Source organism: Falco rusticolus, chromosome 10 (genome assembly GCF_015220075.1).
Source record: "Falco rusticolus isolate bFalRus1 chromosome 10, bFalRus1.pri, whole genome shotgun sequence".
NCBI classification, from domain to species: domain Eukaryota; kingdom Metazoa; phylum Chordata; class Aves; order Falconiformes; family Falconidae; genus Falco; species Falco rusticolus.
The window spans coordinates 14,465,449-14,482,379 of record NC_051196.1 but is presented as its reverse complement, the minus strand read 5'-3'; the positions used below and the strand labels follow the sequence as shown (position 1 = coordinate 14,482,379).

At 40.4% G+C, this 16,931-nt stretch overlaps 1 protein-coding gene across 1 annotated transcript in view; it reads left to right on the top strand.

The window, feature by feature from the left end:
* Positions 1-2,759: 2,759 nt before the first annotated feature.
* Positions 2,760-16,931, top strand: part of ANO3 (anoctamin 3) — a 138,141-nt gene continuing 123,969 nt past the window's right edge. The window contains exon 1 of the mRNA XM_037403195.1: positions 2,760-2,863. Coding sequence (XP_037259092.1) covers positions 2,818-2,863 — 46 coding nt within the window. The 5' untranslated portion in view covers positions 2,760-2,817. The remainder of the gene's footprint in view (positions 2,864-16,931) is intronic.

Sequence of the window (16,931 nt, the reverse complement as noted above, 5' to 3'; positions counted from 1 at the left end):
GCCATGAATTCATAAGTGTTCTGTTGTTGCAATTTAAAAAATACTGTTAAACTGGACCAATCTCTCCTTATTTACCAAAGAATTATACCTCCAATTCTCATCATATTTTACAATTATTAAGCTTAGTCAGTTGACAGTGTGAAGGATTTACTGTAAAACACCTTGGTGGAGATATTTTTTCTTCTCTTTGCAGACCTTACCCCCAGCTGTCATATCTGTGGTTTCATGGGTATGTGCTATCTTCTGCTAAAAAATAGAGCTGTCTTACTAACAAGCAGAAAAATAAATAATTTCTGTCCTCAGAATTTAATTCTTTGCTGGGTTTCTGAGCACTGCCTTAGCCTGGCTTTCTCTCCCTATCATTCTGTGCATGAACAGGGTTGGATACATTTGTTTGAATTCAGAGTTCTGTAACCCCATGGAGGACTGTGGACTAGAAATTAGATGGATGGGCCTGAGTACCGGGCAGCTGACAGCTTTTATTCCAAGACTGTGAGATAACCTCTTTAGGCTGTGGTTTTACTTATCAGCACTTTTTCTTCCCTGTGCATTCTGTAGATTATTATCATAAGAGACGAGATAATGGTCCTCTTGTTTTCCTCTGGTAAGAAAGGCAGCATAATTCATGCTGCTCTTCTGCTTCACCTGCAAGTCAACTGTGTCAGCCAAGGTCTCTTGGAGAAATAGGTGCGGCCTAGAACCTTACAAAGGTTTAGATCATCACAGTGAAAGAATTACACTTCCCGTTTGCAGACTATATATGATTACTAATTACAAAGTTTATAGTTTGTATTATACTTTTTTTCGCCCCTCCTCTGATGACCTTCAGCTGCTGTGTGTACATTTGGTTTTAATCCCTATGTATCCATCTAACATCTACATAAAAGCTTGAATGTAAGGAACAAGGAATTGATTCTGCCTCTTCTTTTGGCTTGCTCCTGGTTTTCCAGCATTTGTTGATCAACGAGAGACAGCCTGGCTGGTCTCCACTTTCCTTATTCTGCAACATCTCTATAGTGCTTTCTCTCAGCAGGAAAGAGCTGTTCCCAGCAGTTTTCCTGAAATTGCAGGAGTGCAGAGGAATGCCTCATCTATTACCTGCAGTGTGCAGAAATCCACCGGAGACTAACAAATGAGTAGGATAATGTCTTCACAGCACTGTAGCTTCTGCATCTTTTCCTAAACCGACAACAAACCTTCTGCAAATGTTCCAAACAAAAACAAAATTTGGTCAGCTACTGGGAGGAGGTAAGGTTATTTTTTTCCCTTATGGTAACAGTTGGATGTGTCAGCTGCGTGTTACATAAGAGCAAAGTCTGGTCTACTCTAGAAAAATATTCTGGAGAATACCTTCCCAGTTAGAATGCAATTCTTATTTTACCTGTCTAACAATAAGAGCCCTTGTACAGATGTATGTACGACTGTTTAGTATGTTTTCACAGTGGGAAAAAATCCTTATTAAAAAAAAAAAGTACGTATCCATGGGGGCTGTTTAACTAAACCGATATAGACAAAGTAGTACAACTTTATAGTACAGGCTGGCCTGATAGTAAGGGGTGGCAATCATGTAATTCTTTAAGCAGATGGCATACTACAAACCCCTGTCAACTACGGGAAAGTTCTAGCTTTGCTTTACTGTCGGAGGAAATCTCTACTACATCTCCTAGCACACAAATGGAGCCACAAACTTTGAAGGAATGATACAGATTTTGTCACTGGTTGCCCAGGTTATAATAGGTGATTTAATTAACTTCTGTAGAGGTAAATAATGCGTGTCTCCCTAAATGGAGGAAGGGAGACAGATACTGCTAGCCACAGGCTGGGACTGACTGGATTCAGGAGGATAGGAAAGTCAGATCCTTGTGGTAGGAAAATTAAACCAAAAACATTCTAGGGGAGTTGAACAGTACGGTCATGAAACTTACTCAGAACTCGGAGACAATAATGTGCACAAAGGGAGACAGGAGAAGAAATTAACACAATATAAATTTGATTTTTTATCATCTGGAAGGAGCCTCTTGGCATACACTGTGGAGAAGGGGGAAATTATAGCCCAAATGGCAATAGAAATGGGCCACGTCAAGTCTTGAATGTGCAATTTAGTGCCTGTTTGTAATAAGCTACCCCCAGGAAGACTGAGGGTAAGTTTCAGAACACATATGAAAAAGAAATAAACAAAGCAGGTGACGCAGCACAGGTTTAGGGTGCAAGGACAGGGACCCAGGGGCTGCAACACAAACCGCACTCACAGCGCCTAGAGGGAGCGCACCTCGGGCTGCGTGAGGGGGGTGCAGCTTCTACCTGGGGGTGCAGCTTCTACTTGGAGGCAGTTTCTGCCTGGGGGTGCAGCTTCCCCCGGGGGTGCAGTTTCTGCCTCCTTCCCTCCAGCCCGCCCGTAACGCCCGATGCCTGCCGGGGAGGGCCCGGCGCTGCAGGAGGCAGCAGCCGTGACCAGCCGGCCCCCTGAGGGGGGCTCGGGCCGGCGCTGCCCCTCAGCGGCGCCGCACGGAGCTTCCCCCGCCACGGGCGGCCGCAGCGCGGGGCTGGGGCTGCCCAAGCGCCCCGCACCGGGACTGGGGAAGCTGCCGGCCCCGCGTTATCGCCTCTCCCCGCCGGGCTGCGGACGGCGCCATTCCCTCGGCCTCCGCTGCGCGGCGGCCCGGACCGGGCCGCTCCGCTCCGCCCGTTGTCGGAGCAACGGCGGCGCCAGGGGCTGCGGGCCGGGGCGGGCCAGGCCGCGCCGCTGCGTTCCCGCCCCCCGCTGCCACCGCCCCGCAGCCGGCGGGCTGGCAGCTGGCAGGGCTGCCCGCCGCCAAGATGGTTCACCACTCGGGCTCCATCCAGTCCTTCAGGCAGCAGAAAGGTCAGTAGGAACCCGCCGTTCCCCGACCGCCACCGGGGCTGCCCCCAGCGGGGTGGGGGACGACTCACGTGCCGCCCCCAGCGGGTGCGGGTCCCCGCTGCGGTTCCCAGCAGGGGGCGGCCCCGGGGGTGCCCGGTGCGGGCTGCACACCTGCCCGCACACCTGCCCGCCTGTGTCGGTATGCGGGTCCCTGCTTGCGGGTCATCGCCCGGTCCCGAGGTGCCGGGGCGGCAGCGCTCGGGGGGTGTGTATGTGGGGGGGAGACCCCGGCGGGGCCCGCTGCCCCCCGCCCCGCGGTGGGGCCCGGCCCGGCCTCGCCGCCCCCGGGCGGGAAAGTGGCTGCGCAGGGGGCGCGGGGTCCTGGCGGGGACGGGACCCTCGGGAGTTCGCTGCTGCCGGGTCTGGTGCCCCACCGTCCTCTTGTCCCGGTGTAAACCTTGGGAAGGGACAACAGCTGGTGTTGGGAGGGGGCTCTGGTGGCCCCCGTGCCGGTGCCGCTTCGGTTCTGTCCCTGGAGCTGGTGGCTGGTTCGTTCGGGGTGTTTAATTACGGAACAACAGCTTTTGCTGGTCGACAAAGCCAGCAGTAAATTTTCAGTTGTGATTGATGTCGATATAAAACCTTTATTATGTCCCCGGTAATAATTCCCACAACAAACTTTATTTTTTTTCTTGATTCTGGAGCTGATATTCTTACTGCATTTTTTATCCCTCTAATTCTACTTTGACAGATAGGATGAACCAAAGATTTCTTTCATTATGAGCACCCCATTGCACTCTTCCCATTGTTTTAGTTGTTAACAAACTCTTTTTTTTTTTTTTTCCTTGGAGTACAGCATGCTGTAAATTATGATTTAATGTGGTATGCTTCATACATAAATCACGGGTTCACTTATTGGATTTTTGCCTCATGCAACTTCTTCTCTTTGGATGGTTAGTGGAAAATAAATAATTCAAAGCACTTATTCCATTCTGGTAATTCCATAATAAATTTAGTTCCTTTTACTGTGGAGGTTTTGCCTTTAATGCCTATCTTGTGTGCAGTAATGAGCGGTGCTTTTTCAAATTGTAAAATGCCTAGTTTAGTCAGGTTCAAAGTCAATTCATAAGTGTAAAAAAATCTTTTTTTTCAGCTGCTGTAGATATGTTTATAAAAGCATTAGGTGACATGGAACCACAGTGTTAATCCTTAGTTTATCATAAGAAACTACTTTTTATATTACAGCAAGCTCCAGAGTCCCTGTCAAAGCCCTTCAGGAGCTATTCAGCTGTTCCATAATAGTAGTTATACAAAACACCCCAAAACGAACTTCATTATGTTCAAGCTCAGTGATGACATTTCGTTGCTTGAAACCAAGCTACGCTATGTAATTTACAAAATTGTGTGTTTGCGGTGGTCATAGAGCTTCATAATAACCTGGTGGGTTTTGGTGGTTATTTGCCGAGTAGATTATTCTTACCTCCTTATTCCTAAAGAGATCCTGATCAAGGTACCTTGCTAGTCTTAAGGCTTTAGAGGAAAGAGGATGCTCTTATGAAGCAATGGAGCCTGTACAGCACCGACTTGTTACGTGCATTACTTTTCCTGAACACATGCAGCGTGATGTGTGCTAAATCCACCTGGATGAGTTCAGCCTGTCTTTTTTTTCAGCCTACAGCTTTTAAGGATGGGGAGGACAGCATGAAATCTTGGGCAAAAGGCTACAGAGAAAGCAAGGAAACAGAAATCATAATCAGGAACTCATCATTTAATCACGAGATATTTAAGAGGCTGAGAATCTGGTACTCTGGAGTTGATAGGTACTGATCTCAGCAGCAGAGAGCATCGTGTCATTTTGCATAGGTTTTCTGAATTTGGTGTTTTGTAGCATTCCCCTACATGAAATTTAAAGATTTCAGTTACTGTTATTTCAAACTTACTGTAGATGACACTTCAATTAAATGCACTGTTTCTTTTTTAGCTGCTCACAAAACAGTGCCCTAAATTCCCTTTTTTTTTACAGAATTGGTGGTAATCCTTGTGAAATGGACAACTGCCTATCACAGCTGTGCCTTGTACACTTCATCCCCATTAAGACCTTCATTTCTTTGGGGGAATTGGAGTGGGTGTTAATTTTTCTGTGGGTTCTCAATCATATGGGAAAGACGTAAATCAACAAAGATAACAGTTCCTGAAAACAAATAGAAATGAATTTTAATCTTTTTAGAAACGCAGCCTATGGCTATTGCCAGGTAACATAAAATTCAGATATTGCTGAAGAGAGATAGATTCTAAGATAGGAGATAGAATGGGCTAGAGAGCATTTCATTTCCTTGGGTACCCTGAGCACTTTATTCTGGCTGAGAATACAAGGAGTGGTTTCTGTACCAAAGCTGTCTTCACAAGGCTTGAAAGAATAGGACCAAGTTTTCCAGTTTCTTGGATGTCTAATAAATTTCAACAGGAAGGAGAAAAGAGGAAAAAAGCATTTATATCCCAAGGATTTGTCACTGGTTAGTTTGGGCGTTGTTTTTTGGTGTGGGGTTTTTTTTTTTCCCACTTTCTTTTTTTTCCCCTCTTGACAGGGTGAGGAGGTGTTCACAGTAGGAGGCTGCCGTTATAAAGTGCCGCCATGGGTTTGTCTTGCTCTTTGTTCAGATTGCGTATGCAGAGTGAAACCCTCAGTTATCAAAAGCTGCAGTAGAGCTCAACATAGTGTTACAAAAAGACACTGAGAATTTTTAAAAACCCAATCTCATTCTTCACCCCCACAATTTTTGTTCGTCTACTCGTATCCAAAGGTATGCCTATCAAATAGAGCAGTGTCCTAGAGGTAGGCTAATCTGTGTCTTTGTGCCGATCTGTTGAGCCATCTGTATATTTGTGGCTATTTTTAATGTCTGCTGTGGCAGAAACTGTTTTTTTCTGAAATCACTTTCCTCAGTCATATTCTCAAAGATCAAATCTTTAGCATTAAATGTATACCTTCGTACTTTTCACCCCTTCAATGGGTGATGCAACCTATAGACTCTGAAGAATTATATCAGAGGAAAAAGGAAGAAATGTTTCTGATTTACTAGGGTTTTTTTTTTCCCAACTGTCCTTTAGAAAAGAAAAATCTCCATCCTCAGACATTAATATGCAGTTTTGCTTAAAATTGCTAAGTAATAAGTAGTTATTCAGGAAGGAGAAAAAAAGAATAAGAATGTTGGTGAGAACAAAGAGCATCTCCATAAGTAATTTGTGGCTTGATAGTTGCAGGGAATGACAGCTCATTAGGATTTGGTGTTTGATCTCAATCACAGTTGCATAACAATCTTTTACATGTAAAACGTAAAAGTATACAGTAGCCTTATGGTAGACTTGTGTTTTCTGTAACAGGTATGGGACTACTGCACAGCAATTACTTGCTTTATTAGGGAGCTTTATTGAAAAATTACATCCTCCTGAAGGAAAGGCAACCTAATTTGCAAGGGGCACTTTTAACGGTTACTTGATGATGAGTGGGTTTGAGAGTTTCTGGGCTGACAGAAGGTAAACCTGTGCTTAGGGTGCAGGTCAAGGCAATTACAGTGCTTAAAATTTAAAATATCTAGGCCTTTAATGCTAGTACACAGACTGCAATTTCCTGCATGCTCAGCTGGGTGCTTTTATTGACCGGTGGTGTTCTTTTTAATACCCCTATCAATACTTTTTAATGAAAGATTTTGAGGCTGGGAAAAAGCAAAGGTGTTGGTGCCTTAAAACTCTGTTGTTTTTAATATGGCATATGAGTTTTAGGAACACGGACTGCAGATTGAAACACGGTGGCTAACTTGGAGTGCTTTTCTGTTGAAGGTGTGTAATGGTCCAGGGAGGAGTTCAGCAACTTCAATAAGCAGTATGTCTTTGAGAGTGCTGATTTAGCTTCTCAGGGGATTGATCTTGGAATTGTGTGGCTTCTGAACAAATCAGGTCTCTCCATAAAAGATGTATTCCTAGATCTCAACTCCCATCAGTGCCAAGTGTTTTCCTTCATTTTATCTATTATCCATCTGAAGTTGTAGCACACTTTAGATGGATTGAGGGTTGGGTTGAGAATCTGTAAAAAGCTACAGTTGTTCTCCCTTCATGGGGGCACTTGTCACTTCATTAACTGGTCCTGTTCAACACCTTTGAGCTGTTTAGTGGACCACTGCTGTTACAAGTAGAGCTTTTTTGTTATTGTTTGACGCTAATTTTAAGATCTTTATGACCTGCATTCTTTATAAATCAACTTGCAAAATTAATTTGCATTTAAATCGTGAATTGAAATGAGGGTTTGTAAAGATCAACATTTTTTTTTTTTTTTTAAATGCTCCAGAGTTTTCAGTATTCAGAAACTTGGAGTTGTAATTAAGATCCTTACGGAGAATTCTCCAAGGATGTTTGATATTTCAGTGGCACCGGTGGACCTAGTAAGTTTAGTAATCCAAAGGGACTGCTGAAATTACTAGAAGATGCAATTCTGTAGTACAAAAAATTATGAGAGATTGTGAACCTTTTGCTGTTTTCAGAGCAGAAAGGCCAGGTTTCCATGTCAGTGCAAGTAGAGGAATTTTTAGGGCTTAGCTCTTTCATTTGCATTCCAAGGAGCACTAACGTACAGAAAATTTTGAAATTGTGCTCATCTTGACTCTGGAAGCTGAGAGCAATGCAGCTATTCATACACTCCCTTAAAATGATACCGTATTTGAATTGTGCCATTTATAATGCCCTTTCAGGGCACTGAAAAGCAAGGCCCAATTTTTATTGAGATTTAGCTGGCTATATTTGCTTATCTTTTTGTTGCCTGGTACAGCTGCACAACTCAATATGCACTTCACCTTTTTCAATCAGACACCTTAGAAGGGCCCATAGTATGGCTTTTTATTCTGGATTATACTGGTGTGGGTTGCAACTTCAGTAAAGTATACAGCTTTATTGGAAATAATCATTAAATATGACTTATTAAACCTTATATTATGCAGGTGCATAGGTGCTGTAGAAATAAGTTAACCATTGTTTCTGGTTTTTTGACTGAATGAATGTTTTAAATGCCAGAGCTGATGATACCAGAAATTTTTGGTTTGTCGCATAATTCTACCATCTGACTACAGATGACCATGCTGTGGTAAGATGTCTGGGCATTAGCTTTCCAGATTCTGATTTAAGTATAGCTTGATATAGTATTATCTGTGGAAAAAAAATTGTACCTATACCTGAGCTTTTCAAAACTTTGGCAGTAGGGGCCTGTTAAAATAGGCAACACCTGCCGACGCTGGTTTTCTTTAGAATTCTCATTTTACCGTTTATATTTCATTGAGTATCACCACAAAATTGCAAGTTCCCATTCTGCCTTCATATATTCGTTGGTTTATTCTGCTTTGTCCTTTCTGAAATCTGCTAAATGAGGACAATAAATGAAACAGCTCTGCCGGTGATACTTCTATTTAGTATTTGTAATAGTAGTTTCACTATACCAGATTTTTTTAAAAAGTTTTGCAACAAAATTAGCAGTAGTCAACATACTTTATGGTAACAACCATGAGGATTTGAAACATTGTCTTCACTAATAGTAACAAGAGCCCTGTGTTCCAAGTAATGGGGCCAGCCTGGTAGCAACTGGAAAAGTAATGATGAGTGGGTTTTTCCCCCACTGAAAGGTGAAGAAAAAAATAGTGATTCCTATTTTAGACACACTGTGATAGCAGAAATTAACTATGCTAAAGTCACAACCTTGTCGAGCAACATGAAGAGCTCTTGTCTTCTGCTTGAGCCGTCTAAGCTGAAGAGAGTCTGTGTTGTCTTGAGTCAGGCACGCAGTGTGGTTTTCAGAAAGCATCATACCTGGGGTTACTCGGCCTATAAATCTTAAATTCCTTTTCACAAGCTAGTTCTATAATCAGTTCAGTTCTGTCTGTCCTAAAGCATATGTGACAGTAGTTTATTTATCAGAGACAAGTGTAACTCCAAACTAAGCTACAGTGTACAGCAATATGTTTTAACAACTCTGAGCTTCAATGAATGCAAATTCATCACTGTTTTCTCAGAATGAGATTCTGAGTCTGCCTCAATTTGGGTTATCATCTGGCTTGTGAGGGCTTGAAGCCAGTGCGATTGCTGAAGTGAGGGATTGTTCATTTGTCTGACTGGTGAGGTCACAGTTTAATTCATAGTATGTTGGACTAATTTAAATGGGGGTTTGAAGAAGCTGATATCTTAGTTATCCTTTTGCATCATCTCTCATATACAAACATCAGACAAATAGCAACAACTGTCTGATCTACTAAAAGGTAGGGTCTCTTGAGGGGAAAAAAAGAAACCATGAAAGCACGCTGAATTAGATTCTATCTCCACAACTCGATAAAAGGAAGTATAGTTTGAAGAGCATCCAGTATGAGAAGTTATCTGCAGAAATCCCTTTTGAACGACAGATTGCCACCATTCATATGGTTTTTGTTGGTTTCTTTAGTAACAACATAGGACAAGAAGACACATGGTTTGTCTCTTGGCTGTGATTGTTATTGGATTTCTGCGTCGCACTGGTAGCTGAAGACGGATACAGAAATAAAGGCAAATAGAGTGCTCTCAAATCTGTGTTGAAAAATTCATAAGTGCATCACAGTTATGGAAAAGCTGTAGCTAGTCACGTATGCTCCAGATAACTACTGTGATGATGGCAAGCTCTGGAGTTAGAAAATGTTTGAAATGTCATATTCTATTCACTGCTTGTCTGATGCAGTAAAATTACTCTTGCTCAGAAAACTCCTGCCTGTTTGTTTAGTAACTTCAGCAATTGTATGCCTTTCTAAGCCCAAAGGTCTGATACATATATTACTTGCATTCTGTTCTCTTTCTGCTTCATTAAACGGGCGGAGTTACTACTTTTAATGAATTAATTTTCCTGAACTGTTAATCAAAGTTTTTTGGGGGGAGGAGGTCCCTTTGTATCTTCAGGCTATTTTGCGGGAGTCCATTAGCTTCTTTTTCTGTGTGGTTGTTCTAAAAGTAACTTAACAGTATGAGAAAACATCAACAAAAGAGCAAAGGGGATTAAACATGCTAGGAGAAGCAGGCAAGCCTAAGAATCTCCAAAATTTATGAATCATTTGAGAGATTTTAGGGAGAAATTTTTAAAGAAGTAAATAACAAATGTAGAAGGGTGAATATTGATGGAGAGACACAGAAATGGCAGGTGGTGGGCAAGTAGATAGGTGGAACAATACCAGGTAGTGAAAGCAGGCTGAGCGTATTGAACGGTCTCCTATGTGTGAGCAGTGCTCCTTAGCTGGTCGTGCTGAAGTAGGACTGTGCGTTGGGGATTTGCACAATTTGTTGGGGATACCCTAATAGTACCCTCTTGACATAAAGCCATGTCAGCAGCACCAGCTTCAGCACTGAGTCTTGTTTTCAAAGTCTCTTGCTAAAAGAAAGAGGATAAAGTAACTTACAGAAATGGACGATATTCAGTTTTCAAAGAAGGTGACAGTGAGTGTGTGAAAAATGATGAATGAAAGTATGCACAGAGCCAAACACTTCAGAGAGAGACATTCAGGTACCACCTGAATGCAAAACCTGTATGTTTTGAATACTCTGCAGAGGCTGGAGTTTTTCAGCTGAGAGAAAACCGCAAGACCTATGCATTAGCAATTACTTACACTTAAAATGTTTCTGGGTTTGTATGATATCATACCTAAAATCGAAACGTGGTAAAATGTATTACTGGGTTTTGAAGAGTCTCAAGAGGAGAGGCCTGGGGGTCTAAATTCATCTTGTGTGGAAAGCTTCCATTTTGTTGATACGGTTAAAGATAGATACGTCTTTCTATTTTTATATATTGTAAAAATTTACTTTTGACTAAGCGTTCAGTAAACAGTTGTACATCTCTGAAGGCTGATCCTTTGTAGAAGAAGGTTGTCATGGGTGAAATTCCACTGAACGCTGGCACACTTGGAGGGCTTTGAATTACTCATAATCAGATTTTTTTAAAGTTTTTCAGAGATGCAGGCGAGTACTCTGTCAGGGTTTTTAACAGTGCTTGGTTATCTAACAGCACAGTAATTGTTAGGGGTTGTGCACCTAATGCTGTGTGCAAGGTGCCGGGATTCAGTGCACTCCACTACTTTAAAAAGCTGACCCTAAATATCTAAGGCTTATTTTTTTAAGCAAGTCTATTTTCACCAGAAAATTATATTTTGTAAAAATACAAATCTAAACCTGAATCGCTGTTTCTGTTTACCTCTTATACATGCTTTTGTTATGATGTAGTTATTGCTACACCCAGGTTCAACTCAGAATTCTGATTTAGGCAAGCTGCAAGCTTCATCCTGTCATGTAGCCTCCTGAGTACAATTGGTGGGTAGCATGTTGTGTATCACTGAAGTAACTGCAAACTCAAGGAGGTATAAAAGCCATGGATCCCTGGCAGCAGCTCTCTGCAGCACATCCCGGGCTGAGGAGTCCTTGCCTAGGGATATGGGAGACATCACGGGAAGCGGGGGGAGAGCATTTGAGGACTGAACAAGACTTGTTAGGGAAGGAACCAAATCAGGGAAAGAGAAATCAACATGCTTAAGATCGGAATATTACAATCACTATGTATGCAAAAGCAAGGATTTTTCAGATAAAATATTTTGTGCTGCGGTTTGCTTATGTCGCAATATTATAAGCTGCTGCCAGTTCAGCAACCACCAATGCATTTCTTGCTATGTGAAATATGTCAGCATATAAGGTTCAGTGAAAGAGACGAATTTTCAGAAGCACAAATTCAAATTATCGGTAGGAATAAATGAATAATGCACAGGAACTTAACCATGTTGCTATTAATAATTCACACTTTTAAGAAATGTAGGACTTTGAAGCTGCTGTTTTAGAAATCCGGTACCTAAATAAAATGGAAAAACAGAGTGGGAAAGCAGCCTGTCATAAGAAAGCACTTGTCATTACTGCTGTCCTTCCTGAAATATGGTTGTACTCAAAGGTGTTTCGTGATGATTGATTTGGTAATTTTCTTGAGCATACTTGAACACAAATAAAATTTAGCCATAAAGATTTTAGGGATGTAGTCTGCACAGGAGCCCCACATACTCTTACTGATAACAACGGGATTTTAATGGATGTACCTGAGATTTTGATCTGATTTGCATTTATGGGGTTTAGCTATGAATAAGGAATGATGGGTCCGGTATCTCATTATTAAATGTAAGTAGTAGATGAAGGAGTTAAACAGATTATGTTAATTATGCTCCAAAATTACAAGGAGAACAGGCTAATGAGGTGAGAGCAATACTTCAAATTCTGACCCCATGTGAAGAGATGTTCCCTGATCTTTATCTCCTGGTCTGTCAGAGGTTTTTCTGTGGCTGAGGCATGAAGCGACTACTTTTTAGGATATAACTGAATTAAATATAATGTGCTGTTAGGGATCAATCACATCCTGCTGTTCTTTTGTACTGTAGGAAAGGAGTGTCTCCAGCTCTCTAGTATTGTAGCAAATTTAGAAATAAACATGCAATTGACTTGTATTCAGAATGAGGAATAAACGAAGTGTCCTGAAATTTGCATTCATAAGTGCTTGGTCTTCAGTGGAAAGATTTCTTCAGAAAAAAGGAAATGTCACTTCGTATCCTAATGACAAGCCTTTAGATCTGTTTGGCAGTCTGACTGGACTGTTTTCCTTCTTGGTCACCACTTAGAACTTTATGTGCAATTCTGGTGTGTCAGTTCTGGAGTGGGTTATCTGATTTGGTTCCTGAGGCGTTTAGAATTTGGTCTTGCTGACAATAAGTCTAGTGCCTAGCATCCAGCAGTAGTAGTACTGTAGTCACAGTGATCATTTAGTGATATTTAAGCAATTTTTTACTGTTTTGCCTTTTATTAGACTTAATGATTGGTTTGGTGAGATTTGGAAATTAAAGCTTCTCTTCAGATCACATGGGACTTCCCTAGAGCTTTCTGATGCTGTTACATTTCTCACAAGTGTACTAGTTGTTCAGGTAAAGAGCCTATTTCGTGTTTTGCATTACTTCTGTGTTATTACTGGGAATGAATTGCTAGCTCTTGCAGGACCTGAGCACAAGTCAGATGTTCTCGTGGTCATTTAAAAGCAAAGAGGGAAGCTGTGCTTGTTACTTACTAGTGCCATCATCTAGTTCATATATAACCTTTTAGAAATCATGGATTTCATACCTACGGCCACAGTTAGATATTTGCTGTCAGACTTTTTTTGCCTAGGCAGAAGGTATCCAAGTTTCTTGACAGGCTGAAATGAAAACAAGGCAAGGGCGGAAATCCAGAAATTGATTAAACTGGCTATTCAGCAATTTTTTCCCTTTAACAAGGAAAAAAGAGAAAGAGACAAATGCCTTCAAAACAAGCATTCCTTTAACTTAGAAAAGCATTTTTACCAATGCTAAATTCTGCCTGAGGTTAACAATCACTTGCAGCTGTTCAAAACTTTTTTTTACAGTAACCTTGGGCTGCTCTGAAAGCTTTGTAATGTAAGGAAAAAGAATACTTGTTTTTGGTGTGGATGATTAATGAAAAATACAATTGGTAAAAATATTAGGCATGACTTCTTGACAAAATACTATATAAAGTTCCAGGAAGAAGAGAGAGATCTGGGAAGAGAGAAACACCTGGAAACTGGATGGTTTTTAAGTTGAATATTACAACTAGTTCGTGTTCTCTGCTTACCAGATTTCATATTATGAATATATGATGAGAGTGTCTCATTAAAATGGACAGTTGTCTTTATAATACACCAAGCTGTATAGAAAATGTGGGGTTTTTTTTTTCAAAACAGTGAACATTTTCCATGTGGCTGTTCCTTTTTGTTCAGTTCTTTATTATCTTCCAGGCAGACGTTTCTGTATGCTGCATGTTTCAAAATTCAACCATTAAACAAGAGCACAGGGGATGTTCTTCAGAGTCTTTCTTTTATTAGCATGTAGAACAGTTAGTTCAAAAATACCAAAATCATTAGTTAAAAAAGGTAATGGAAGAAATAGTAGTGTAATGCTTGTCCATGAATTAAGGGGGGAAAAAAAATAACTGGGTTTTATAGTTCAGAGTACATCAATGGGACATACTCCCCCTTCTCCGCCTCCCCAAACGCTGAAGCTGTGGCTTTTTTAAAGCTACTGTATCAAAAATATAAGAAGAAATAACACTTTTTTATTTTTCAAGTTTTAACTGTGAACACTCTCCTTGTTCACACAGAGGCTCCCAGGAGAAATGAATTTTAAGACATCATTCTAAGTGCTATGCAGAGGTGGAATAATTAGGGTATCATGATTTTAATTTTCTTTCTGTTTTTTGATGATTTTTCACTTGTTTCTACTGCCAGTCACTTTATCTTTACTGGAATTTTAATGGGCTCTTTTGAAAGCTGTGATAGTGTGACGGGTTGATCAAATCTCAAGAAAATTCTGGTCCCATGAAAATGTTGACTTATGGCTCAACAAATGTGATAGGATAGTTATCCATCTGATAGTGGGAGTCCCCATTCTGAGCATTCCTGAGCAGATCTGTTGGCGGTGTTACCAATTCATGACCAGGTAGCTAAAAAGAGTAAAGTTACAGAAGGATTGCCAATCTACCTTGCTTGGTGTCTGGTCAGCTGGGAAATGTTGCAAAGAAGGCGTCTTACACGTTGAGGTTTAAGATAGATCCTCTCACGTTGGCTCTCTGAATGCTCGGATGAGTTAGTCTTTAAACCCTGGAGGTGTCGGGAAAAAATACCAGGTGACACCAGATAGAATATATAGAGAAGAAACAAGAAAATTAGTGGGTTTATTCTGTTCTCTCTGTTGAGGCCTGAAATGGTAATGTTTGAAGTGATGAAGTGAAGGAATGTGCTCCACTTCTCCACCAGGGACAAGACTTCATTGCTACCTTTCCTTAATATGCAAATATCTAGTTTTGTATTTTTGTAATTAGGTCATTCTTTGTGACCACAGTATTTATATAATTTATTCTTTTGTAAAAGATCAAGCTGTGCCCTTCCTCCCTTGCCATCCCAGCTTTCAGGTAGTAGAAGACAAAAGGCTTTCTTGTTTCCCTTTGAACATTCTACTACTCTGTGTAGAAGACCATGCTATTAGGAAGAGCATATGAGAGGTGTCTGCTACTTTGTGCTTTTCAGAGCCCTTTCATGACTTCTAGAAGAGACAGAGAGAATAAGCGGCTGGGAAGAAGGTCAGAGCTGGTAGCTGTCTCTTGCTGTTGAATATGTGAAGCTATTTCTTCCTCTGCACTCATCTGGGGATCCTTGTGTGGCGCGGGGGGGCTTGAAATAGCCCATTCTAAATGGTTATGAGATTTTAGTTCATTTCCAGCATGCTTGTTAAGCTGCCAAATGTACATTTATATTTTATATGTCCGGTATATATGTATATACCTCAGAGAAAGGAAGAAGCCATCAGTGAAAAGATGCTAGCTTCTTAAACCGCACTCTTGTTTTAATTATGTGACCGTTAATACACCACGAGGAAGCAAATGATGACAGCTGAATTCAAACCAGCAGTGTCTTTGTCCAGAACATTTCATAGATTTCATAGAGGATATCCTTAAAATGTATACTTTCATGAAAAAATGTTTTAGTTCAGAGATTTTAGCCTCCTTTAGCTTGATTAGGATATTTATCTCTTCTTTTTTCCTCTCTTCCTTTGAAATCCACTGTTTTCAAGATGTGAAGGGCTGGAGGGGAGGGGGGAAACAGTCCATTTGGTTGTTGCTGCTATTTTCATTCATATTCCTTTTGTTTATTAGATTATTATTTAATAGTTTCCACTAGAAAGCATGTATTAATGTAGTTTTATGTGCTTTCTTTCCCATGCTGTTTTTTTTTTTTCATGTGTGTGTTTTTCTTGTAATGATCTATGTTTTGTAAACACAAGGTTTTTCTTACTGATTCTGTTCAAACTTCATTTTATACATGCTAAATACTTGAATTCTGAAGTCATTGTAAAATACTCCAGTGTGAAGATTGACTATAACTGTTGGATGAAGATGTATTTTATGCTACACAGTAATTGCTAACAATTTTGTGTGTGCTTTTTGTTTTTTGGTTTTTTTTTTTTAATGCTTACTAAAACTAGTAAAGTAGCAGATGCAAATCTGCATTGCTACTGCAAGCTGTCTTACAAGTAATTGTCGGTGTTGTTAGACGTGTGAGCAGTTCATTGTATGTTGCTTAATATGACTTCACTTTTTTCTTCTTTTTCTTTTTTCCTAAGAACTAGCATCATAGGCATTAATAAGATTATAACTGCATATGATGTCCTTGTGTGCTAAGAAGTGAACCAAAGTAATAAATTTGATGAGAACTACTTCAGCATCTATCAACAGCACAGTGTAGCTCTGGGGTGCTGATAGCAGATTGCCTGTTGATTTGCCCGCAGATTGTCTGAGTTGTAAAATGACACCACACTGATGGTCCAGTTCTCTTCAGATTTGTAAAATATGCTTATATTTTTCATTTTTTCACAAGAACACATAGCTAAGAACCTGACCAAAAATTACAAATAATTCAGTGATAGTGGTCAAATAAAATCTGAAGATACTACTTAGTCTGTCTCTGGTTTGTTTCCTTGTTTGTTTCATTTCCCCCTCTTTTTTTTTTTTTTTCCTTTAATAATCCAATAATCAGGACATCCAGTAGGTAAATATCCTATCAGATTGCATTATTGAAGCCGATGGAGATTGGAATACTGATGATTCCCATCCAAGAGCCTGCGCTGAGAGAAATTAAGGGGGTAGGGAGGGGAAGACAGACATGAGAGACTGGGAAAGGGGAGAAAATTCTGACCCTGCTAGTTTTACACCTATGGCATTAGATTTTCCCAATGCAGGAAAAAAATATTCCTTGTCAGAATAGGACATGATACTTTTCAGTAAATGCCTCATGAGAAGTTACTCTAATCAAGAGATTATTGATGCATGATCCTCTTCTCTTCCTATTTTGAATTTCTCTCAGTTTAATGCAAATCTGCTTTGTAAACTTTTTAATAAATTTATATAATTTTTATATTATATATATAATTTTTATAAATTTATATAAATTGTATAAATTATTTATAAAATCATG